We start from the raw sequence: 23,715 nt of genomic DNA on the forward strand, positions 1-23,715 counted from the left end.
TTATCCCTACCACTGCCGTTTGCAGAGTGCTTCACAATCGTGTGTTTCCTTCCTCTCCAGTTTGACGTCAGATATGAATATCAGATGTTTCTCGCATGATTGGTCAAGCGTACAGGTTACCACAGTGATATTCATTTAATCAAGACGGCGTTTGAAAAGCTGTTTCAGGGTTTACAAAATGTATTGACAAAGGTAGAGTTCAGATATTTATATGTAAACACAGTTTTAACCAGCGTATTGTATGTAGTTCTAACTTGGCTTTCAATGTAAAACTTGACTGGGCAGAGTGTTGCTATCGCAAATGTATAAAACTGCAGCAAGAATTTAAAAAAAATGAGGTTTTCATGTAACATTCATTAGTTTCAGGACGTTTTACCTGTTTGATTTGCAATTAATTATGTTTTTTTGCTGTGGAATGTTCTATAAAGTTTTGCAAATGAGTAGGCTGTATGTCAGTTTTATCACTTTTTTTCACAAGTAAATTTAAAATGTAGAGTAGGTTACTCTTTAAATTACAATAATATACAACTATAGTTTAGAAGTTGTTTTGTGTCCACTAGAGTAAACTTTTTGACAATGTAATCAGTGTTTTTAGTGGTTTGAACAGTAAACATGGCAACTAAGCTATTCCAGGGTGCACCATTTGGTACACAAACTGCAAGGTAAATTGGTTTAGTAATGTTTTGCAATTTGGGGTAAATATTTCAAACTGTTTTTCTCACAACTTTTAAGATTTGATGTATCTGGTGTTCATCCCCAAAGTAAAGTCCCTGGAACTTTTACTCAAGTGCCTTACTGCAAAAAGTCAACTGATGACCTCCAAAGAAAGTAAAAATTGTTTTAGTGCAACTTAATAGCATGAACAGTGTTTTCTTTAATCTGTTCTGTGTTTCTGTATACAATTTTGAATACAATGACTTAAATTAGGATTCTTGATGTAATAAATGATAACTGTAGAGTTAAATGCAGACAATATCCAACAATACAATTAACTATCCCACTTTTCATGTGAAACTTGAAATCTAAGCAGGCTTGTTATACCTTTAGATTAGCACCTGGAACTTACCATGTGGATGTTGGGGGGTTTAATGAAGAATCTGTTTCTGAGAGATCATCTGGACCAGGCTGGCAGCAAGCATATGAAACTATGCGAATGGCAAGAATACCACATTTGCTGTATCGGTATGAAGCATTCACTTTTCAAAGTTTTGTACCGTAACTGGAATCACTGTCAACAATGCATCAGTGATATAAAGGCATGTTTATTTTGTTTAGGGAACAATGGATGAAAAAGAAAGAGCAAAAGCGCAAGTTGGGCCCTGGTACATATAATGTCAATAAACTGGACTTTATTGAATCGTTGGAAAAAAAGCCATCCAGTACTCGTGGAATTTGTGCAACTAGGGAACAAAGATTCCGCAAGAAATTTTCGGTAAGAAAAGTGTACGTTAAGTTTATAGAGTGTTCAGTGTTATTTACCCTGATAATGACGACGTGTATAGGACGTCGAAATGTCAGAATAAAATTAGATTTGCCTGAAGAGCTCTATAAACTTAATATTGTGCCTGGCAACAATAGCTGATATAAATGTGTATGTTGTTTGTTATAATGTGTTTAAACATAATTTTTTTAGAGTGCCACTCCTGGACCTGGCACTTATGGCAAGGGTGGAGAACCATCTGCATTACTTGAAGAAAGGCAGGCTAAGTCAGCAAGCATTGTAGGAATGTTAGATGCTGGTAAAACAAATGACCAGTAAACTGTGTTGTTGTTCAGACTACAGTAGTTATGTTGTTTTCTAGGTTCATCTACACAAAGGGCACTGCCAACAGTTGGTTGCGAACTGGCACCTGGAAGGTATGAAAAAGAAAGCTTCACTGAACAAATTCTTAACAAAGTAGTCAGCAAACGAGGACCATATGATCTGTTTACTGGTGAAAGAAACAAGCCAAATAAAACTGGACATTATGCTGTTGTGGTGAGTATTCGTTTTTTCTTGCTGCGAAATTTGTACTAAATGTTTGTCACACACAGACTGCCAGTGATCTTGGACCTGGTGAATATAATTTATCTTCATTTTTGGATGTGTGGGAAAACGAACATAGAAGGAAGCAGGGCCAGTTTGGAAAGGTATCAAACAAATTTTGTCTTTTTACATGGTGAAATCAACAAACCAAATACCTTGATTGAATTATATATTGTTCACATGTAATTATTTTATCATAACCCACTAATATTATGCATTTCCGCTGGTGTGCTCACAATATTTCGTTCAATGCTCTGATGGAGCCCTTTCGTTCTGGTGGGCGAAATGTCTACAAAAATACACGTTCTTGAAAAACAACTAGTATTTGGTTCAGCATCACACCAGTTGAATGACAAATTTATAAAATAACTTTGTTATCCCAAAACATTGACCGCTTTTGCAGGTTCAACAATACCCTGACCAACCGCCAGAGCGTGTTTACTGTTGCACATTATCCCAATGTCCACGACGTCCTAACAGTCCTGCCCCAAACAGTTACTCAACCGACAGAAAGTCTGATAAAATACGAGATCTTCCAGCTTTTCTTTCGTCAGCAGAAAGATCTGATAAACGGGCACACAAGTTCTTCACAGGAAACACGGTAGGTGGAAAATTCTGGTTTTCTGTTTCCTATCAATCGTGTTGCTTGTAACCTTACTGTTGTGGTTCAGTCTGGAGGTTTGTTGAACGTTTAAACTGTTATTCGCACCTGACCGTGTCTTGTTACCTTACTGTGTTATTAGTTTGCTTTAGGAAAGTCTGTTGGATTAGTTTTGTGTTTCAGTACGAAAATGTACACGTATTGGGTGTGATTTTGTCACGTTTAATATAAAACGCTTTGTAGATATAAAATCACTGACTTGAAATGTAATAGACTTCGGCTGTTTAACAAAAAAGGTGGTATTTCTTGATAATAATTCGGCGTGTCATTGGCAGAATCCAGTGGGTGCCGGTCGATACAACGTCCAGCGATGGTCAGAGGCCCAACATCGCTATGGAAGTTGTCACGTGTTTAACTCCAGTCAGCCCAGATTTTATTCAAGGGAACGAGATTTTTACATGAAGTAAATTTTATTTCTTTTTATTAGTGCATCGTAGAGGTTGTGTAATTTATAAAATACGCAGAATCTTTTGATCATTATGATTTTGCCTATCGCCGTTGCTTGCTTCGGTTCGTTGACGGGTTGCACTATTTTGCAGGGAACGGGTCCGTGCTAAGGACGTGCCATTGTCTGAGCGGGTTTTTCTGGTCGGTTCTGCCAGATCACGTAAGCACAGGGCCACCAACGGAGCACCAGCATCTGCCTGAAGTTACTGCCAGTATAGAGGCATCCATACATGTATTGTTTAAAAAGCCATTTCACGCAAAAATGTATTTATAAATTGTGACCATCACTGTCTGCTTCCCATTGAGATTATTCCCCTCGTAGTTCAATTTGTTATCCACTGTGTTGTGTAAATTCGCAACTCGCAACTTTTTTGATGTTTTCGTTGAGCCATCGTTGTTACTGAAGCCTGCGCTGCTTGGACGAATGTTACTGTTACGCCCCCCATTTACTTTGATAACTTATATGCGTATGAATGTGATTGCGATTGTATGCAATTTTTGCCTCTGCTTCGTTCTGTCGAAACAGATCGACAAAACGCTCACTGTTTGCCAATCGGAAGCACTCGAAAATATTAATCGCTTGAAAGTTGTTGGTGGTATTTGTGTTTGTTAGCTAGCATCGAGTGGTTCTGAACTATTTGGGCCTCCAAAAAAAAGCGACTATTGTGCGCTTTATTGCTCAATTACACTTAGGTGCCGTATGCCAGTACAGGTTAAGGAGCAGGGTCTTGTTTTGGAACACTGGTTTCCAACGGGTAAGCGAACCCCGAAATGGGATGGTGATGAGAGCCCGCTTCTAAGAGGGGTTATTTACACACCCTGACAAATTTCTGAAACTACAAAGGGTTTGGAACCGCTTTTTAGGAATATTATCCGAACTTTATTTTTACACACTGATATTCAACTTGTAAATTAAACCAGACACATTTGTGGTTTTTAGATAATTTTATTTGAAAGAAACTTTCAACGCAAGAATGGTGTGATCTGCCTTCAAATGCAAGTCCTTGACTGCACTATACACGGTCTGTAATATTTGGTGCAAACCCAAACAAGGCAGCCAAAGGCTTGCATTTGAAGGCAGATAAACTGGGTAAGGTTAAAATAACCTTTCCAAAGTCTATTGCACTCGGCAAATGCAAAGCCTTCGACTGCTAAATTCAATGATCTCACAGTGGCGTGTCTAATTTTGCTAAAAACCAGTATAGTGCAGTCAAGTGTCCCCAAAATAGGGTAAATATGTCAGTGTTGTTAATACATACAAAGTGATAAAAAATATTGGGTTACACTAATCAGTTTTTCACTGCAAAACAAAACGTTTTCAATGGGGCGATTTTTTTCACACTATTAAACAGACAAATGCGTGTACATTATTGTCTACTATCACACGTGGCAAAAAAACGAAATTCGGCATGAAACGAAGTGTGCGGTGCTGTACATATAATGGAACAAACGTGATGTGATAGAGGCGTATATGTGCCACTCCAATTTAATCCCAACTGTCGTCGTCTGCCGCAGCAGCTGCTGTATTTGAGCCGCCGCCTCCCCCGCCAAAACCTGAATCAAAAAATGGTATTTCTGCTAAACCGTTTTAATACCTGTTCATGCTTACAAATTAAGACAGATTTTTAAATGGTGAATGTATTTTACAGTTTAGATAAATTAATTTTACCTCCAGCATCATTGTAATCGTAATCGCCTGTCTGTCTTGAACCAAAGCCAGATCCACCACTATTTCCACCCTGCAGAAAGTAAATTATTGGTTGTTTGATTACAGCACAACTTGTATAAATCTGCTATATTTTTACCGATCCGCGGCCCTTGAAATTGCCTCGTCTTGTATCTCGACCACCAAAACCACCACGATCTTTGCCGAAGCTGGTTCCAACTGCTGACTCAGCACATTCTTCTAACCAGGAAGGCACTTCTTGTATGGACTAAATGTATTTGTTAGGTGCTAGATTGGGTGATTTTGAGATTGTATTTAGTCTTCAGTATAGCATATTGTTGCAGTAGCAGATTAAAATTTGCAAACAATCCTCATGGCACAATTTGAGGCATTTATCATGATTGTGACACCAATTACCATCAACAATATATTCTATGTAACACATACGCCATTAAAAGCTTACATCAGCGAGGATCTTGACAAGAGACCTGGCAAGGCTTGCATTAGCACTGTCATCATAAAATGAAGTGGCTCGACCGAGATTTCCACATCTTCCTGTCCTACCAATTCGGTGCACATATTCATCCACTTCGGAGGGTAGATCGTAATTTACAACATGCTCAACCTGTTAGTGGGAAAGTTTGTTTTTCTGTAAAAATTTTCTGTAATATTTTCCACATATTTTGTTTTACTTTTGGAATGTCAAGGCCTCTTGCTGCAACAGAGGTGGCAACAAGAATTGGACACTTCCCAGATTTAAAATCCCTCAAAGCTTCTTCCCTTTCTTGTTGGAGGCGGTCTCTGCTCGATTAAAAATACATTACAAATCGTACATACTGACAAAACTTACACAGACTTTCACAGACCCATGAATGCTAGTTGTTGGATAACCTTCCTGACACAAGGAGCAAGCCAGAAAATCTGCACTTCGTTTTGTTTCCACAAACACAAGGGTGCGTGATCCAGTGTCAGCAACATCAGCCAGTAGTTCGATTAACTTGTTCCGCTTGTCACCTTGGTCAACCTTAAAAACGTAAATAAAGATTTTGTTTTTGAGTGAAACAAAGAGACTTGAAATAGAATAGGACAATTTGTATTTAAAAAATGGAAAACAATGAAGGAACCTGAAGCACAACTTGTGTAACATCTGAACAAGCTCCACCGATACGACCTACTGTCAAAAACAAGAAGTCTTCTCTCAAAAAGTCATGTGCCAACCTATAACATATATTTTTTAGTTTAACGGTTAAAACAACAAAGCATTATGTAATGAATACTTTTGAATTTCATCCGGGAAAGTGGCACTGAACATAAGTGTATGGCGTTCATTCTTTGCTGGCATTCCAGGTGAGTCCACCAACTTTCGAATTTCTGTTTCAAAACCCATATCAAGCATCCGATCAGCCTCATCGAGTATGATGTATTGCACACTGGATAAACCAATCTAAAAACGACATGTTGAATACAGGAATGGTTTCTGTTTTCCAAGGGTCTGTTTTTTCAATGTTACCTTTCCACGATTAATGAAGTCCATTAGCCTTCCAGGGGTGGCAATAAGCAAGTGGCAACCTTTCTGGAGCTCTTTTAACTGGTAGTTTGTGCTTGTACCCCCGTAAGCTACCACTGGCCGAATAATTGTTCCCCTGGAGAACTTTCTTGCTTCAAGGTAAATCTATAAAGTATTTAGCACTTATACAAAGTTTGCAGTTATGGGTTGCTTGTAAGTTTTTGCTTTACCTGATAAACAAGTTCCCTTGTTGGACCAACAATGATTGCTTGTGGCAGCTGTTTCTCAGAAAATGATGAAGAAGCCAGTCCGGTCCGTACCATGTTGGTCAAGACAGGAAGTAGAAAGGCAGCCTATCAATGTATATTGGTTTCTGTGTAAATACTTTAAAACTAACAAAAACTCATAAAATGTTCAGTACAGGGAGCATCAGACATTAGGCCAAGGGCTGTTGCTGGTCAATGAAGGATTTGTTACAATACCACCTAGAAACAGGCAGATGTAAAGAACTTAATATTGGTGTAGGTTACTATTACAAACTGGGGTACTGTCGGTAATATGCGTCTCAACTCAAACAACTTAATGCTTCTCAACTCAGCAAATTTATGATGAGATGTAATAAATTGGCATGCAAGCCTACGCAGAGTTAACAAATGCTTATGTGCAACACGAAAATGTTAGCAACTCCTGGTTAATGCCCCATTTGAACTTAGCGCGGCTGTATGTAATAATCTCACCGTCTTTCCAGATCCAGTTTGAGCACAAGCCATCAAATCCCGGTCAGCAAGAATAATTGGCAAACTAAATTTCTGCACTGGTGTTGGGCTATCATAGTGAGCCCTTTTCACATTTGCCTAAAGATTGAAGTAATGTTTTTGAATGGAAAGTCAGTTTCTTTTTAGAATGCTTTACACTTACTGCAATAGTTTCTGGTAGGTTGGCTGCTTCAAAGCTGTTGATAAACTTTGGTGCATTTACACCAGTAACCTCGACTGGAATAGCATCGTATTTGTTGAAGTTAATTCCACGCTGCATGCTTGCGAACATCTCATCCTCTTCTTCTGGTGGTGGAGGGGGAATGTACAGCGGGGGTCGGTCTTTCTTGTCATCATCTGTGACATACATATTTAGTAACTTTGTGCTTTCTTTAAAATATTTCTATCACTATGGGTGGGTCAATGTCAAACATGGTCAAATGTTTTTTTACGACACAAGCAGAATGTTTTACATTTTAAGCAACTGTAAATATACACTAAAAAACAGGTCTCCCATTTCAAGATATACAAGTGGAAACAATTAACACAAACTATGCCTCATTGATTTTAGGTGTTCCTGTTGTTTTTGCAAGTGCATTGTGTGATAAAACACCTCTTCCAAACATTTTTTAAATGTTTCATTAATTCAGTAATTGTGCTTACCCCCAGCAGAAGGACAATCTCTAGCCATGTGCCCTTCTTCGCCACACTTGAAACATCCTTTCCCTGTAAGATGTAGATAAGAAAGTGTTTGGGTGTAGAGTAAATTTATATGAATAGACTCGCCTCTGTTTGATGAATCTCCTCCACTTGGACATTCACGCGACATGTGTCCTTCTTCACCACATTTAAAACAACCTTTTGGTCTTCCTCCACCAAAACCTGTAATATGGTGTATTATCAATAAAGTATAGAATATCATTGAAAAGTGCTAAGCAAAAATGTCCAGAGCATGTTAGAGACAAATGGATCATTACCACATTTAAAGCACATTTCTAACTTACCTACTAAACATAACATGCAAAGAATTTTTAACAAAACTGCCTACTAAAATTATAATCATAAATCATATTGTTAACAAGTCGGTAGATGAGCGAAAAAGAAACAACCTCCTTGTGATCCACCACTGGGACAGTCCCTTGACATGTGACCTTCCTCGCCACACTTGAAACAACTCTTCGATTTGCCTCCTCCAAATCCTACAACACTTATCATATAAAACAAAAATACAAATTACAAAGCAAACAAAATAACCTTTACCTGTTGAACCACCACTTGGGCAATCACGTGACATGTGACCTTCCTCACCACATTTAAAGCAACCTCTTGATTTGCCTCCCCCAAAACCTACAAAATGTATTCAACTTTTTTAAAGATACAAATTATCTTCAAACAGATAAATGGTAAGACATGATAAATATAAAAGATCAATGATTTAGAAAACAACTATTTGCAATGGTGTTCGAGCAAAGATTACGAGTTTTGATTAAAATACAAGACAACTTGAGTACAAACCTCCAGAGGATGAATCAGCACTGGGACATTCTCTTGACATGTGGCCTTCCTCGCCACATTTAAAACAAGTTTTTGGTCTTCCTCCACCGCTTCCACCAAATCCTAACAAAAGAACTTTTAACAATTTCATAATAGTTGCTTACTACAAACTATACCCTGGGACTTCGAAATATTCTACAGCAGACAATCAACTTGTTTTTCTGGGCAACAATTACATTACTGACTTAAAAATAATAGCTTGGTTTGATAAATTTAAACATGTCTTTGGAATTGGGACAACAAATCAAAACATTACATTCTATACTACCAAAGGTTTCAGAACAAATGCTTCGATTTTACTTTAAAATTAATTCTCAAGATAACTGAGCACAAACCTCCAGAGGATGAATCAGCACTTGGACATTCTCTTGACATGTGTCCTTCCTCGCCACATTTGAAACATGTCTTTGGTCTTCCACCACCGCTTGCACCAAATCCTAACAAATGCAACTTTTTGTCATTACAAAACAATTTTACCACCCACCTAATTTACAAAACATTATAGTATCCAGATTAGTACCACCCAGGCTGAAAAGTCTTGATCTACACAAGCAAATCAGTGCCAAGATGGTTGAGTGGTTGGCACAATCACCATAGGTTCAAAAGGTTATGCACTCTAATCCTGACTTGGTGTCCTGAGCAAGAAACTAGTGTGGCATTGTTCCCACTCAGTGGAACCCGGTAAACAGCACTAAATAAAGTCAACAACTCCATAAGATGAAAAAAATCAAATAAAAAATGATTGAACCGCATTGCAATAATACAGGCTGCTCGACAGCAGACTAATTGGGAGAATAGTCCACCACCAATCAAGGATAGAAACCCCAATGCCTGCTGCCAAGCTGCACCATAATTCAGCTTAGCATCAAGCTGGAGAAGTACAGTGAACAAATGCTTTTTGGCTAACCACTATTATTTGTTACATGTTTGACATCATAAGCAGGGGTCTGCAACTATTTAAACACCATCTGCCAGTTGCTTGTTGTGTTAAAATGATAATGGCTTAGCATGCCAACTTTATTGTTGTGTAATATTTTGTGGCAGCTGATTTGACCAGTGATTAGAAAGCAGTCATATTCATACAAGTAGCATTTTTGGTATCAATGAATCATAGCACTAGTTCTCTAAAACTGTACACCCTAATCTGAAGCTTGCAACCAGGAAAAAATCTTTCAATTAAATTTGAAAAAGTGGATTCTGTTTCTATCCATAACCTAAGAACCTGACAACTTACGAAAACTGGCATGATAAGGTTACTCTAAAAGTACGCTACATGAATCTGTAGTTTTGTATGTAACCGTGAATTTAAAATTTATAAACTCTCCCTAAAATGACATAGCTACAACCTAAATAAAATGATATAGCTTTAAACTAATCTCAAATTGCATAGCTGTCATTTCTGTTTCTGATGCAGAGTTCATCATACCTTGCTGTCCACCTTTTGGGCATTCTCTTGACTTGTGACCTTCCTCTCCACATTTGAAACAACCTTTACTTTTGTTATTGCTGCTGGATTCTATCAAATTCAATGCAGTATAATTTGGAAGATTACAATTTTCCAAGTGTTTTATGCAATCATATGAAATTTTAACAAATATTACCTCCAGATGCAAAACTTCTATCTGGCTTGTCACCAAAACCTGAAACAAAATAAGCATTGTCACTGACACAACAGACAGATCATGAACTAGTATAGCACTATTCCATGTGCACCATTGGCATTTTTGCGAAACACTTTAAAAAAGCCATTTTATTAGGCTCTGCTGGTGGGTCCAATAGCGATCACCATAAAAACTTTCAATGAAACCATTTAAGCAAAACTAAAATTTGCTGCCCCGCTGTTTGGAATAATGGTAAGGTAATTTCTATGCTGTGATTGTAACAAAAGAAATTTTCAGGCCATCGGCAGTAGTTTAGTGACCCCTGTTTTATTCAATAGCTACATTTGGTCCATATTGTGCACTCCTGAACCAATGTATGTCAATGAATGGATCTGCACATGGAAACCAAAAACTGGTTTTAATATATGTTTCACTTACTACCAGAGTTGAATCCACTGCCAAAACCCTTACTATCACTCGGTTTTCCAAATCCTGCAATAAAAAAACAACATGAGAACTTCTGTTTGTTTTGTTGGTTGTAATTCAATTATATACCACCACTAGAACTGTCGTTCCAGCCGTTAGTAGCAGAATCATTCCATCCAGAGCCTAAAGATAGACAATATTTTTTGTATGTTGAATTTTGTGTTTTACATTTGATGTTTTTTACTTTCAAATTCTGTTTTTTGCTCAGTAAGTTTTGGTGCACTATCCTCATAGGAGTTAAAGTTGCTGCCACCTGAATCTGTAAAAAAACAAAGTTCTTACATAGCGGATTTTGCCATGTCACCATTTTACATACATACACAACAGACTTTTTTTTTAAAAAGGGTATCTATGCACTACAATGCAGCGATTTTACCCAATTTCCACATTATTTTACAAGTTTACACATTTTAGAGACCTGGAAAGGTAACCAGTGGGAGAAACACAGCAGTTAACTGATGACAATTGCATATTCCAATACCTGTGCATATTTATTGAAAAATTGACCCATTTCAATGTAGTATTGGACTCTTACAACTATTAGTGATGGGACAAGTACGGTATCGATGATATCGAACAATTTTAGTGATACTTGGAATCGGAATATTTTACCTCAGTTTTCGATACCAACGTACGAGTACCGAAGGCCAATGTACACCACAAGAATATGGGCAACTTGTTGCAATTTGCTTCGGACAGCACAAAATCGGGAAAAAGTTCCACAAGGGGACGTATATTTTTATGCGCTTTCATGTGGAGATTACATTTTTCTGCATGCAAGTGTGCGCGCCTGAGCCCTGGGGATGGCAGATAAATTAGCCAGTGATGCACAACTAAGTACAACACTATTTTTAAGTACTTGGTATCGAAGGTGTATACATGTGGTACTCATACGCGGTATTCGCTTCAAAATCTGGTATCGTCCCTTCACTAACAACTATGTAAGTTTTGTCTGTGAAAAAGTTAAAGGGTACAGTGCATTTGGTAACAAATCAAAAACAGTATAAATTTGTAATGTAAAAAAATCAAGATTTCTGTGCTGTAAATCCAAATCATTTTACCTTTGCCGGCAAAACGACCTCTTCCACGTCCAAAGGTTGCCTTATCACCAAAACCTAAAACATATTTTGGTAACATGTCACAATCACACAGTGACAATTTTATTTATTTTTTTCTGAAAATTCATACACTAATCTACACAAGGGAATCAAAAACATCGGTTGACACACCCTATCTCAACAAAGTAGTTATCATTCATGTTTTAATAGTCAGCATGGATGCTTGCACGACTACAGCGGAGCAGATTTAATAAAATTTATACAGTGGACACTAGCTAAGAGTTTTATTGTTGTCTATGCCATCCTACAAGTCAATTATACTTGAGAATGTGTTTGTTCCTATTAGTTTACATGCAAAATAACCAAAATGAAAAGTATATGAATTACTGCTGCATATAAATACTTTTGTCTTGAATCATTGTTCTTTAACTTTGGAAAAAAACTTATTAGAATTAACTCCCTTTAAATGCTTGGAAATATTTTAAAATTTTTATATTTATGGACTGAAAACATTTTACAGCCCCTGTGGGGGTCAAGCCCAAAATTGGAAACCACTGTATAAAAGCAATTACAATTGAAGTCATTTCTGCTGCAAATAATAACGCAAATAATTGAACTTGTCTACGCGTTATGTAAAACGGGAGAATATTTTTGAGTAATATGATGTCAGTCTTTAGTAAAAAAATATAAAAGTGCATGGACCCTTACAGGTCCATGGGGCTTTGCTAACCACTGGTTTAAAAACATTGATATAAACAGAAGTTACATAACAAACACACAATTTACTGTTGGTAACTTACTTGAACCCCTGCCAAACCCTCCATCTCCCCTATTGGTAACCTAAGAAATAAGCAAAACAACTACTTTCATATAATCAAATTCAAAATCAAAAAACATTTTTTTGCTTGCAATATTTTGGTTAACAGCAATCTTACCTGGGTAGAAGTAGCAGCACCACTGCCCCAATCATCATCGTCAAACATTGTGCTAATATTTGTTTATCAAGCTGCAAAAAAAATTACCTATACATGCATGTAGTTTGATAAAATAGGTTATTTGTCAGTTTGATATAATAATAGTAAACAGAGCCAAAATAGTTGTCAAAAGTGTAAGTTGAATTCAGATACTGAATTTTGACAGACAAAAAAACTTGATCATAACATGGTACATTTGCTTTTCTGTCCAAATAAACGTGCTCGAGGAAAAAAATCCGAAACTATTTATGTCAAGCGGCAAGTTGTAGAGCAGACGACTAAAAGGTACGAAGTAATTAAAAAGGATGCGCGGTAAATAAAATTGATTAATTAAATATATAATGCCGAACTTCAAACCTTTATGCAGACGATTTGATTAGCGCCGCCAGCAGTCCTCAAGCACGTGAAAAAGAAAGAACACGCTTTTTCCGGAACAAAAGTGCAACAGCGCAACGAGTGGTGAAAAATATAATAAGTGCGTCATCAAAACAGAGTTTTTTTGTCCATAATAGGCCTACCATACGTCTTCTTTTTGGAGGGCATGTCCTACTTTTTAACGAAAAGTAAATTGTCCTCCAGGGACAATAAAAAATGCCCAAATGTCCTCCTCTTTGAATTTTCTGTATTTGCTAAATGTCTAAATAACACTTGTGACTTCAAAAGCGACCAATAGTGTGAGTTGTGGTCATTGTTAATTGAAATTAACAATTTATAGTAAGTTAAAACTTCATCCAAATTGGACTATAATAATTGATTGCGTAAAATTCTTGTGCTTTCCTTTTTTTTGGCTCAAAAGTAAGTGTTAATATTGTAACTTGTAACCTGAAAATTGAAAACTCTACATAGTCTTACAATCTGGGGGTGCCTTATTTTGACTGGCCAAAACGATAACTCTGGCAACAGTGGTGAAATGTGAATTTATTATTTTTATACCAGTAACGGTCAAATTGTCCCCCAAAACAAGTAGGCCTAGGTCTAAACTACTAGCACCAAATCTGCCCAGACAAAGCTCACATCAGATTTTGATTTTTTGTGTGTGTATGTTTTACGAAACATTCTTTACATTTGGCTTGGTTAACTTGCTTGTGGAGTGATGCTGGGAGAAAATATAAATGCCACAAAGTCTTTACCAAAACGACAAAAAACGCGATGAAGATTACCATCGCAAGACATAACCAACAGCTACTACACCTTAGTTCTGTTGTCTATTGCGACATCTTCTTGCACACAAAACCTTTGACCAAAAAGGCAGGTTTACCAAACTATAACACAATTCTTATGCAATGAAAAACTTTTTCTGAACATTAGGTATGACACCCAGTACAGTTCTGCTTGCAATACATTCACCGAAAGACGATTCTCATTGCATGTCCGTGCTTGAGTAGCCCATATTACGATCTCCTTTGTGTGAACATTAAATTATTTCACTAACCGCATCTCCTCGCACAGCTGGAAGTGGGACTCCGGGCCATTATTTCGTGTGTCGAAATATAAACTTATTGTTTTTCTTTTGCAATGACATACAATGTCATGTCAGAAGTCTTGGTCAAGTGTTGAAACCTGTCTTGCACAAAACAGCCCGAGAAAACGCCTCGCTGGCTGATAAACGATCAAAATAGCCAGGAATGACAGTCGCAGTCTGTTGCGGAACGAAGGTATACAAAACGGGGAAGAGTAATGTAAAGACACCAATGGTGTTTTAATCTATTGGCTAACTTACTATTTAAGCCATTCTTGACTGTAAAAGTAGAAGTAGAAAGGATGTTCGGGCTTGACGACTGGCCCCGGAGAAAAAAAAATGCTACAGGTTCTGCCAGGCGAAGATTTCGGTTTGACCCCAACCTGTCGAGGTGGTTTCGATACGCTACTTTCTGTTCAATTTAGAATGGCAAATAAGTCTACTATCTTCAATAAACCGGACAGAAAAACACTAGTTTCGTCACGTACAAAACCATGTGGACCTCTGGTCGATTTTAAATTTTCATGTAAACCAAGTGGCTTAAAACAATTTTTTTTAGCTTTGCAGGACAAACACTTAAATTTACATGGAAACACCGCTTGTACTGTGAAGAACAATTACAAAAAAAACACAACCAAAAAGAATGGTAAAGAACAATGCCATGTACAATTTTCCACAATTTTCGCTTTTTGATTTGGTCCTGTGGGACGAGGCACTGTAGCAAATAGCGCTGGTAAAAAAGCAATGTTAGCTGTCAACATGGGCATTGGACCTCGCCACACGTCTGGAAACCCCCGTTCCATTGTGACAATAGCCCTTTTTGAGACACCACGACGTTTCTGCATATCTTTTAACCCACTATCTTGTTAATAAACATCTCGAGTTCAACGTCGTAATCATCGTCGTCGTATTTGATGTCGTCCTCGGCCGCCGCAAGATCAAACTGGTCAGCATCTGCCGGCGACCAATCATTGTAATCGCCTGCCCATGGAGGTTCGTCAAGGGGGTTAGTCGTGTACTGCGCCGCATCCGGGACACTTGGCTAAACACACGAAATAGTATTTATAATTTAACGACTAAATTGGCCGTGTTCCTACAGTACAGTACGTACCCCAGCCATGTTATAAGCTTGGTCATCAAATCTCGCCAAAAACTTATTGTAAAACTCTGGGTCTGCAGCGTCAGCAGCAGTATATTGAACGCCGTCCGGTGTGAAAAAAACTGGTTCATTCTTAAAATAAAAAATATGCAATTATATAGGATAAGACTCACAAAAGATTTTTAACATTATCGTATGATCACCGTAAACTGTTGATTATTATCAAACGAAAATGTTAAAAGATCCTACATAGTCTTACAAATCACCTCGTTTATCTGCCATGATTTGGTAGTTTTTTATCTAATGAATAAATGCTTATACTTATCAATATTTCACTTACAATCATAAAACTTTCATTTGTAGGACTTTCTTGCTGACCCGGATAAAACTGCTTTGTATTCGATGCTGCTTGTGTCTCTTCTTTGGAAACTCGGCCCCAATTATCTGCACGCAGTTTCTTGAAGCCACTTAAAAGGTTTGTTGTAGCCTTGCTTAGCTTCACTGATTGTTTGTCATCGTCCAAAAATGAAATAAGATTGTCCAAGATAGATTGCATTTTTTCTGCCGAGCCCTTTTCATCATCTTTTAAAGAATCTTCCATCGACATAACCGTCAACTAAAAACACGCAACAGATTTATTTTTGCAAAAACATACGAATTTCACCAAACTAGCCACCATATAAATTACAAGATTCTCAGGTCAGATCTTGAGGGTCTCAAACAGAGATGCACAGAGTCTAAATCAGATTCAGGCCAAACCCGAAAATTGGGCTGTTTTGTCGAAAAATTCGAATGAACCTACGGGATCATTTGTGACGTCATGCCAATTCGTACCCTACCCCTAAGTACGTAATTACATGGGTATTGCTCCCAGGCAGTCGTTTTAGCACGGGAAACTGTGGTTACATTAAGAAATATCGATCTTTTTAGGTGGAGACAATGACGATGCTTTGGTAAAAACAATGTAAATAAACAATCATTGGGTTTTTAGTGGCATTGCTACATCTTTAAATCCACACATGGGTTCTTGTTTAAACAAAGCATGGAGTGTCAGCAATCAACATGCAATGATTTCTTTGTTACAAACAAACACACAACCTCGTTTCATATTTTTGATTTTTGTTTGCATTTTGTGCTCTAATTTCTGGAAGTTTATAACATTTTCTTTGTACATATTTTTTAATAACAAAGATTATTTTGATGATGAGTGCAAGTTATGGCCAGTTCTAACAAACAATGTAATGTGTAGAAAAAACATGCATTATAATGTTGTTTATAACTGTTTTGGAAGGTAGGAAAAAGATAGGTCAGTCTGTGATAACTGCAAAACAAGCAACAGCAACATTCATACCTTTAACACTCTGACCACACATTGGATATTTTCATCATTTGCATGCTTGATTAACTTTTCCATTACACCCAAAATTGCACGACCAAGGATGGCAAATCTTTCCAGTTTTCCACTTGGTCTTTCCATCATTAAACTGAGAAATAGTTCTGATACAAAGTGGGTAAAACCTCTCGCCCTGCAAAAGGCAATTTTTGATTTGATTAGGATTGCCAGAAGTTGCATACATTTTTTATTTGTCATTATGAAAGCAGGTTTAAATATACAAATGTGAGGGTCATTTTATTAACACCACGCCTCATAGAAAAGGGACACTAAACTACATACTTTAAGTGCCTATGTAATTGTTTACATTTTTTATCACATAAAACAGTAGTTCTCAAACTGTGCGTCGAGACGCCCTAGTGCGTTGTTTCAATTTTCCAAGGGCGTCGCAGAATAGTTCAGTTTCGTGGCTTTTTGGTGTAGTATCAATAAACACAATTTTAATAATAAGTTTCCTCATTAACTTTCATTTGCTGGGGCGTCTCAAGTCCAGAAAACCTTTTCAGAGGCGTTGCAGCAAAAAAAGTTTGAGAACCACTGACATAAAAACTTTTGCAAGCAATACTCTACTGGCAAGTAAGGCCTTGGTTGGAACACAAAATAAAGTTGAAAGCTAAAACTTTACTCTGATTTACCTTTCAATTGTTATATCATCACTACCAAGTGCATTATCCATGTTTTGAAACTCCTTCTGTGCCTTTGACAGCAAAATTGACCGAAATTTCGGAATGCCTGTGTCGGATCTGGCTAAAGTGTCACATAATTGAGCTCCAAGATACCTGAAGTTTGGCTCAATAATGCACTACAGAGAAAAAAACACGATTTGTAATAAAGAAAGGACGAATGAAATGTTTTAGTGCTTACAGTTTCATAAATTATATCCACAGCCTTTTGTACTGTAGATTCGGGCAGTGCGTAACTTTTTAATGTTTTCAGCATACTTGGAACTGTACTATCAAAACAAGCTGGATAAACAATTAGATTGTTGATGCACTGGTTAATATGCTCAACTGCATCTGCAACATAATTTTTTATATAAGACACCAACTAACAGAATGATTAGCTTAAAAGTGTAAGTGAAATACCGTGCTCATCAATTGTTGTAAGAGGTGGAACTTGAGCCTTTTTTACCTGAAAAAATACAAAATATGTTTTTTCCAATTGCTATTAGGGCAAAAACATACAAAATGTGTTTATTCCAATGGCTATTAGGGCAAAAACCTGTTTGTTTAAACAACCTGAAGTTAGATATCCTGCTATTATGATCATTGTCTGACCAATATCCGAAATGTTCAGCGCAAAGTCATTTCTCTAAAGCTTTAAACATAGTTTTCCTTATCAACTTTTCTAACCATGATCATTTATAGGCATCAACATCACCAACAAGGCATCATAAAAGTCCTTACCATGCTAAAATAAAAGTCTTGTAAATTACCTTACTCTGTAACTCTGTCAGGCACTCCTGTTCAGACTGAAAACCAAGATGATCAAGGGGACAAAGACCTAATATTGGCAACTGTTTTGTTGAAGTGTAAGCATTTTGCTCATAGTTCTTAACAAATGGAAATGATGAAAGTACTAGCAAATCTGACTGTTCATTTTTTGTGTGGCTGTCATTACTTGTACTGAAAGAACTTTGACACTGGTTTGATAATAATTTATCCACTTTTGGGTCTATATTTGACTCCTTGTCAATGTGACATCTTCTGGCTGCAGACATCATCTTAACAGGCGTACTCATAGTCATTAGGTGCTTTGGCTTTTTTAGAGGACTTGGATGCAGATTAGGGCCATCCATAGGATTTTGAAAAATGTTTGTTTCAAAAGGATCCACAATGTCTTCTCCTATCACATCAAGCCAGTATGGAGCATACCAGCCCTGGCCATTATCCTGTCCTGATTCTTCTGTGCTAAGCATCTTGTACCCCTGTTGTTCTCTATCATACATTTGTGCTCGGTCTGAATCAGGGCTTAAAGGAAGGTTTAGCTTGGGAACAACAACAACCTCCCCACCACCCTCTGCGCTGACATCCATTTGCAATCCAGAAATATCACTTTTTTCCTGCTTATTTGTACAAAAAAAGTATTGAGGCACACAAAACTACATAAGCTGAAGAAATGTTTTGTCTCTAGACTTTGGGTATTAAAAAGGTTTAAAACCTTGGTTTTTAATAAAAGCTTGAGTGTGACACATTTTAAACACTATTTGGCCTGAAAATTAGCAAATAAGATGGCAGTGAATACACCAAGTTAAAAGAGCTCCTCAAAAGTTTAAAGCTATATTTCTCAACACTCCAAGTTTCAGCTATCATGTCAACTGGTGTTTTGTGTAAAATAATAGTAGCCGCCACATAACTTACAGCAAATTGTGGAACAAACTCTGCTGCTGTGGCTGAGAGATTTGATGATGAGAGGATCTGTTCTGGGTTTATATTTGTTGAACTTTCTGCAAACATATATTTTTGGTGCCGTTTGGTATATTTTTGCCACATGTAAAGCAAGCAAGTTGATCATTTACCGGTATAGTTGTTTGTTTCAGGATTTAATATTCCCAACTGCCTATCACGAAACTGCTTTAGTGCTTCTGGTGATTGAAAAGGTGCAGCAGCATCTTTTAAATCTGACAGACAACAATTCTGCATAAATTTGTGCCTGTGTTCAATTTAAACAAATTTATTTTTTAATTGTCCAGTATATCAGATACTGCATTTTTTGAAGATGCAGACTTTATGGATAGATATTCATAGATTAGTGATTCTTCAATACACCAAATTCGAAACAGGGTTTATTTTAGCAACTGTATAAACTGTTTATTTTCCACTGAATTAAGATAAATACACCAATATCCCAAGTCATTAGCAAACCTTTTTGTAAAACAGCTAAAGCCCCTTTTGATATGGTAGTGGGTTTTTTCATCATGGTATTCTTTATTTCTTCAGCTTCTTGTGCTGCTTTATGCATTCTATCAACCTTGATATCTACAAAATATCAAAAAAGAAATGTTTGTAATATACAGACAAATCTGGTTAATTACATAATTCTTTTAATTGCATTGCAATCAAAAATCCCAAACCCTGCCAATCAAAAAATAATAACGATAACTACATTGGCAAGGCTTTTTCCACACTCTTCTCTCCTCTCCTTTTCTGTTTTCTGTAACCAGGGCCCTGGAGAGCGAAAAAATATGCTGGTGCAGGTCAATTTCTGGGTCCCCCTTTGAACACTAAAGTCATGTCTAGAATAGTTTGTTCAGTTGCACTGTAGTTTATGCGCTGATGATCAAACATTTAATAAGTTCATTCGTCACTCAGAGCTAACAGAAGCAAGTTGACCAATGGATAATTGACACTTATTAAACAGCTTGGACAAGAACGTCAAACCGTAGGATTTTTGAAAGTCTAAAATTTCTATATTTTTACTACATGCGCAGGAGTGGGGAACCTGTGGCTTTGTAGGGACTAAGTACGGCATTGTACGTCAAAATTTGTTACTACGATGTTTAAAATTACAGACTGCACCAGGCGCTGAAAAATATACAGAACGTATTTTTGACCTTTATTCCACATTACTATTTATTAGTTCTAGGGCAGCGGTTTTCAAACAAGAGTCAAAGGTCCCATAGTGGTACACAAAGCAATTTCCGTAGCACTAGCACGAGCCCAAGGTTCTACAATCTTATCTTGAGTTGTAAAAGAACAATTATTTGCGAATAAGCGAATTTTTATACTCGTCTGTGATGTCATAAGCTGCTCTTAGATCATCGGTATTTGTAAACAAGCGAGTTTCTGGGTTAATAGTAAAGGTAAAAATGTAGTAAACGATTTTGTTTAGCTTGAACCGTAAGTTCTATAACTCTACGAGATAATAGCAAAACGACCATTTTGTAAGTCGGGAAGTTTCAACACTATTGCCCTTGGCCTGGGAAATAGGCTATGCGGCCTGAACCGTTTGGTGGCCTTTATAAACAAAAAGGTTTCCCACTCCTGCGCTAGAGCGTTTGTACAGCAAAGTAAATGCGTAAAACCAAGTACTTGGTCTTGTTATTTACTGCGTTTGCTTAAACCAGGGGTCACCAAACTACTGCCCGGGGTCCAGGTCTGTCCATTTCATTCAAACCGCGACCGTATTTTATCTTTGGTTTGCCAAATCGTACTTATAACTTTGCAACATTCAGAACTAGTCTTGGTTAAGTTTGTTGGCCACTGGCTTAAACCAGCGGCAACTACAACACAATGCCAGCGAAAGAAAGAAAGTTTTTGCATGTAACAGCGACTCCGTTATGATAAAGTTCAGCAAAAACTAGAAGGGTGGCTTAGCACATATTGCCCTTGCATATACACTATAACCTATTTTAAAACATAAATATATTTCCTATGCTTATTTTGTATTGGGTCCCATATTAGCCATCGTCTTTTATAACTTTAGTCGTTTCTGCAGGCAAAAACTCATGGGTCCCCACACATGCAAAGTTGAAAATAATGCAAGTATGTCTTATTTAACGTTTTAAAAAACTGACCCATTTTAAGGGGCTAGTAGGGCAACTAATTGGGTTCGACACACAAACTAAAAAATATATAAAAACCACAATGACTCAATCAATAGTACTGCAAAATTTCAGCCCAATCCACCAATGTTCACAATTTCGACCACTAGAGGTGTTTTGAGCAAAAACCGTTACTGTTTCTGACGTCATAGGGCTGTTAACAAGCCCCTAACTGCCATGGCGCAAAAATGACCACCAAGCAACCCACCAACGAGCAACATACAACTGGTTGCCCTTGTAACACTATTGCTCCAAAGAAATCTTTCGTTTGTGGTGCCTAGTAACATACAAATACGTTTTACACTTTAGGGGCTTGTGGGGTAAATGTTAGGACTACAGGGTTGAACACAACAATCGACGCCTATAAATGGCATACTATACAAGAAATCCAAATTTCAGCCAATTCTGACACTGTTTAAAAACTCACCCATTTTAGGGGGCTAGCGGGGTAAATACTGGGGTTATCAACAAAAACAAAGTGGGATGCACATCTACATGAATATATCTACCATCTGTGTAAATTTCAGCCAAATCCATCTAACATTTGATGGAAAAACGAGTCGGACAAACTTTGGGTAAAAACACCCATTTTAGGGGGCGAGCGGGGTAAATACTGGGGTTATCAACAAAAACAAAGTGGGATGCACATCTACATAACTATATCTACCATCTGTGTAAATTTCAGCCAAATCCATCAAACATTTGATGAAAAAACCAGTCGGACAAACTTCCGGGGAAAATACCCATTTTAGGGGGCTAGCGGGGTAAATACTGGGGTTATCAACAAAAACAAAGTGGGATGCACATCTACATAACTATATCTACCATCTGTGTAAATTTCAGCCAAATCCATCAAACATTTGATGGAAAACCGAGTCGGACAAACTTTGGGAAGAAAAAAAAAAAAAAAAAAAAAAAACAATTCGTGTAAAATCAATATGTGTCCCCTTCAGGGAAGGGAACCCATAATAACTACGAATCGCACCGTAAAGTTCTGTTGTTGTGTGGTTAAAGCCAACTGAACCGGTTATCTGGTGGGGATTATCTTTTTTATTGTTTGTGTACCGAGTGAAGTCACGTCTTTTCATAGCTAAGACTCAAGTCAAGTCTTTGAAAATAGTGACTTACATGACTTATACTGCAATAAATGTTACCATTGACATTGCTAATCCTTACCAAGCAATGGACACAACTGTGGCACAAAAATAGAAACATCGCAAAGAGATCTCGCTAAAATTCGCGCATGTACCGACCTAACAATCATTAAACTTGTTGCATCGAATCATTATGGGCCCCCTAGACTCTCATGGGCCCCGGTGCGGCGCACCGGCTGCACCCCCCTCTTGTGGGGCCTGTCTGTAACCTATAGTCTTCTCACTTTCTATGCAACCCTTGCCTTAATAAAGGGTAACAGTGTGACGTAAAGCACCAATAAAGCGATCTGGCAGCATGTGTGCTAGTTGAAAAGTGTGTGAATGCACCATACCCAGAAAGTTAGGAAGCATGATGTCATGTTCTGCACTGTGATTGGTACTTTGGTTTTGAAAGAGTAATTTTTCTACTCTCAGCTAGAAATAGTTGAAAATACTGAACTGTCACCACAGATGACAGTCATATCAACTTTGTTTTAGCTGGGAAAGTGTTAATGAGCAACAGCGGGCACTGTGTACATTTTAAACTAGTTCATCACATATTCCGGTTAATCACATCAAACATCCTGGAAAATTAATGATGTGATTAACCGAAGTCGTCTGTAATACAAAATTGAGTAACAAATATATTTGTTTGTACACTTACCAGCAGCTTCTGAATCTACATTCGAAATTAGTGGATTGACAAAATTTTGGGTTGTTGAGTTTTGTCTGGGTTGTTGAGGGTTTAAATGTGGAGTACCATATGGCACATATTGCTGTTGCATGTTGTTGTAGGGCTGTGGAGGTGGATTTCTCCAATTTTGGCTTCTGTCAGCTGCACTTTCGGAAGGCTGAGCTGTGCTCCATGCCCTTTGAGGTGGATTACTTTGTGGCATCATGCTCATACTGTTTCCTGAAATACTAGAATACGGCGTGGGGTCAGATGTTTGAATGTATCCACCTTGTTGGGATGGTGTATAGAATATGTTAGAAACATTTCCTTCCACTGGTGCTTGTTGATGCTGGTAAGGCATCGAATCACGCATTGATGACAAATTAAAGTCTGAACCAACACTGTTGTTTGAAGGTTGGCTATGCCAGCTGTGCTGACTTGAAGCAGGAACGCCATAACTTTGTGAGGGGTGGTTTACTGGTGACTGTGAACTTGGCTTTGCAACAGAACTTGGATCCCATACTCCAATTTCTATATGGGAGTTTTCAGATCGATTTGACATAATGCAGCAAAAATTGTCAATAGATTGCCTGATTTTTTTGTAATAATAATAGTGTTTACAAACTAAAAAAAACACAAAAATTATGATTTTTTGGAAACATGCAAAGGTATTTATTGAA

The 23,715-nt window shown here is 37.5% G+C and overlaps 3 protein-coding genes across 6 annotated transcripts; 1 reads left to right on the plus strand and 2 right to left on the minus strand.

Annotated features, from left to right (window-relative positions):
* The first annotated feature begins 30 nt into the window (after nt 1–30).
* Nucleotides 31–3,723, plus strand: LOC145222207 (ciliary microtubule-associated protein 2-like). Of its 2 annotated transcripts, XM_080088272.1 has the most exons (10): nt 33–662; nt 733–828; nt 1,048–1,182; nt 1,276–1,432; nt 1,634–1,739; nt 1,803–1,978; nt 2,035–2,130; nt 2,430–2,627; nt 2,963–3,090; nt 3,227–3,723. In XM_080088272.1, the coding sequence occupies exons 1-10, from the start codon at nt 613–615 to the stop codon at nt 3,333–3,335; spliced, it is 1,251 nt and encodes a 416-aa protein (XP_079944398.1). In that variant the 5' UTR covers nt 33–612; the 3' UTR covers nt 3,336–3,723. The 2 variants fall into 2 exon arrangements, with proteins under 2 accessions (XP_079944399.1, XP_079944398.1); XM_080088273.1 differs by lacking the exon at nt 2,963–3,090 and having other exon boundaries at nt 31–662; nt 3,227–3,319.
* A 337-nt stretch (nt 3,724–4,060) lies between these two features.
* On the minus strand, nt 4,061–13,174 carry LOC145222206 (ATP-dependent RNA helicase DDX4-like). 3 transcript variants are annotated; one of them, XM_080088269.1, is made up of 27 exons: nt 13,093–13,174; nt 12,697–12,767; nt 12,562–12,601; nt 11,765–11,818; nt 10,888–10,962; nt 10,773–10,826; nt 10,656–10,709; nt 10,218–10,256; nt 10,043–10,132; nt 8,952–9,053; nt 8,578–8,679; nt 8,323–8,409; nt 8,172–8,261; nt 7,849–7,944; nt 7,726–7,788; nt 7,226–7,419; nt 7,045–7,161; nt 6,538–6,660; nt 6,311–6,472; nt 6,078–6,244; nt 5,925–6,018; nt 5,667–5,824; nt 5,493–5,601; nt 5,264–5,425; nt 4,940–5,068; nt 4,804–4,873; nt 4,061–4,688 (listed from the first exon to the last, which is right to left on the minus strand). In XM_080088269.1, exons 2-27 carry the CDS (start codon nt 12,742–12,744, stop codon nt 4,621–4,623), a joined length of 2,547 nt encoding a protein of 848 aa, XP_079944395.1. In that variant the 5' UTR covers nt 12,745–12,767; nt 13,093–13,174; the 3' UTR covers nt 4,061–4,620. The 3 variants fall into 3 exon arrangements, with proteins under 3 accessions (XP_079944395.1, XP_079944396.1, XP_079944397.1); XM_080088270.1 differs by lacking the exon at nt 10,043–10,132; XM_080088271.1 differs by lacking the exons at nt 10,043–10,132; nt 10,218–10,256.
* A 1,556-nt stretch (nt 13,175–14,730) lies between these two features.
* Nucleotides 14,731–23,678, minus strand: LOC145223229 (uncharacterized). Its single transcript, XM_080089610.1, has 11 exons — nt 23,027–23,678; nt 19,551–19,664; nt 19,205–19,306; nt 19,047–19,132; nt 17,772–17,817; nt 17,551–17,702; nt 17,322–17,488; nt 16,645–16,819; nt 15,634–15,909; nt 15,306–15,425; nt 14,731–15,236 (listed from the first exon to the last, which is right to left on the minus strand). Exons 1-11 carry the CDS (start codon nt 23,595–23,597, stop codon nt 15,045–15,047), a joined length of 2,001 nt encoding a protein of 666 aa, XP_079945736.1. The 5' UTR covers nt 23,598–23,678; the 3' UTR covers nt 14,731–15,044.
* Between the last annotated feature and the right edge of the window lie 37 nt (nt 23,679–23,715).

This window comes from Phallusia mammillata, chromosome 4 (genome assembly GCF_965637545.1).
Source record: "Phallusia mammillata chromosome 4, kaPhaMamm4.hap1.1, whole genome shotgun sequence".
In the NCBI taxonomy this organism is placed as follows: Eukaryota; Metazoa; Chordata; class Ascidiacea; order Phlebobranchia; family Ascidiidae; genus Phallusia; species Phallusia mammillata.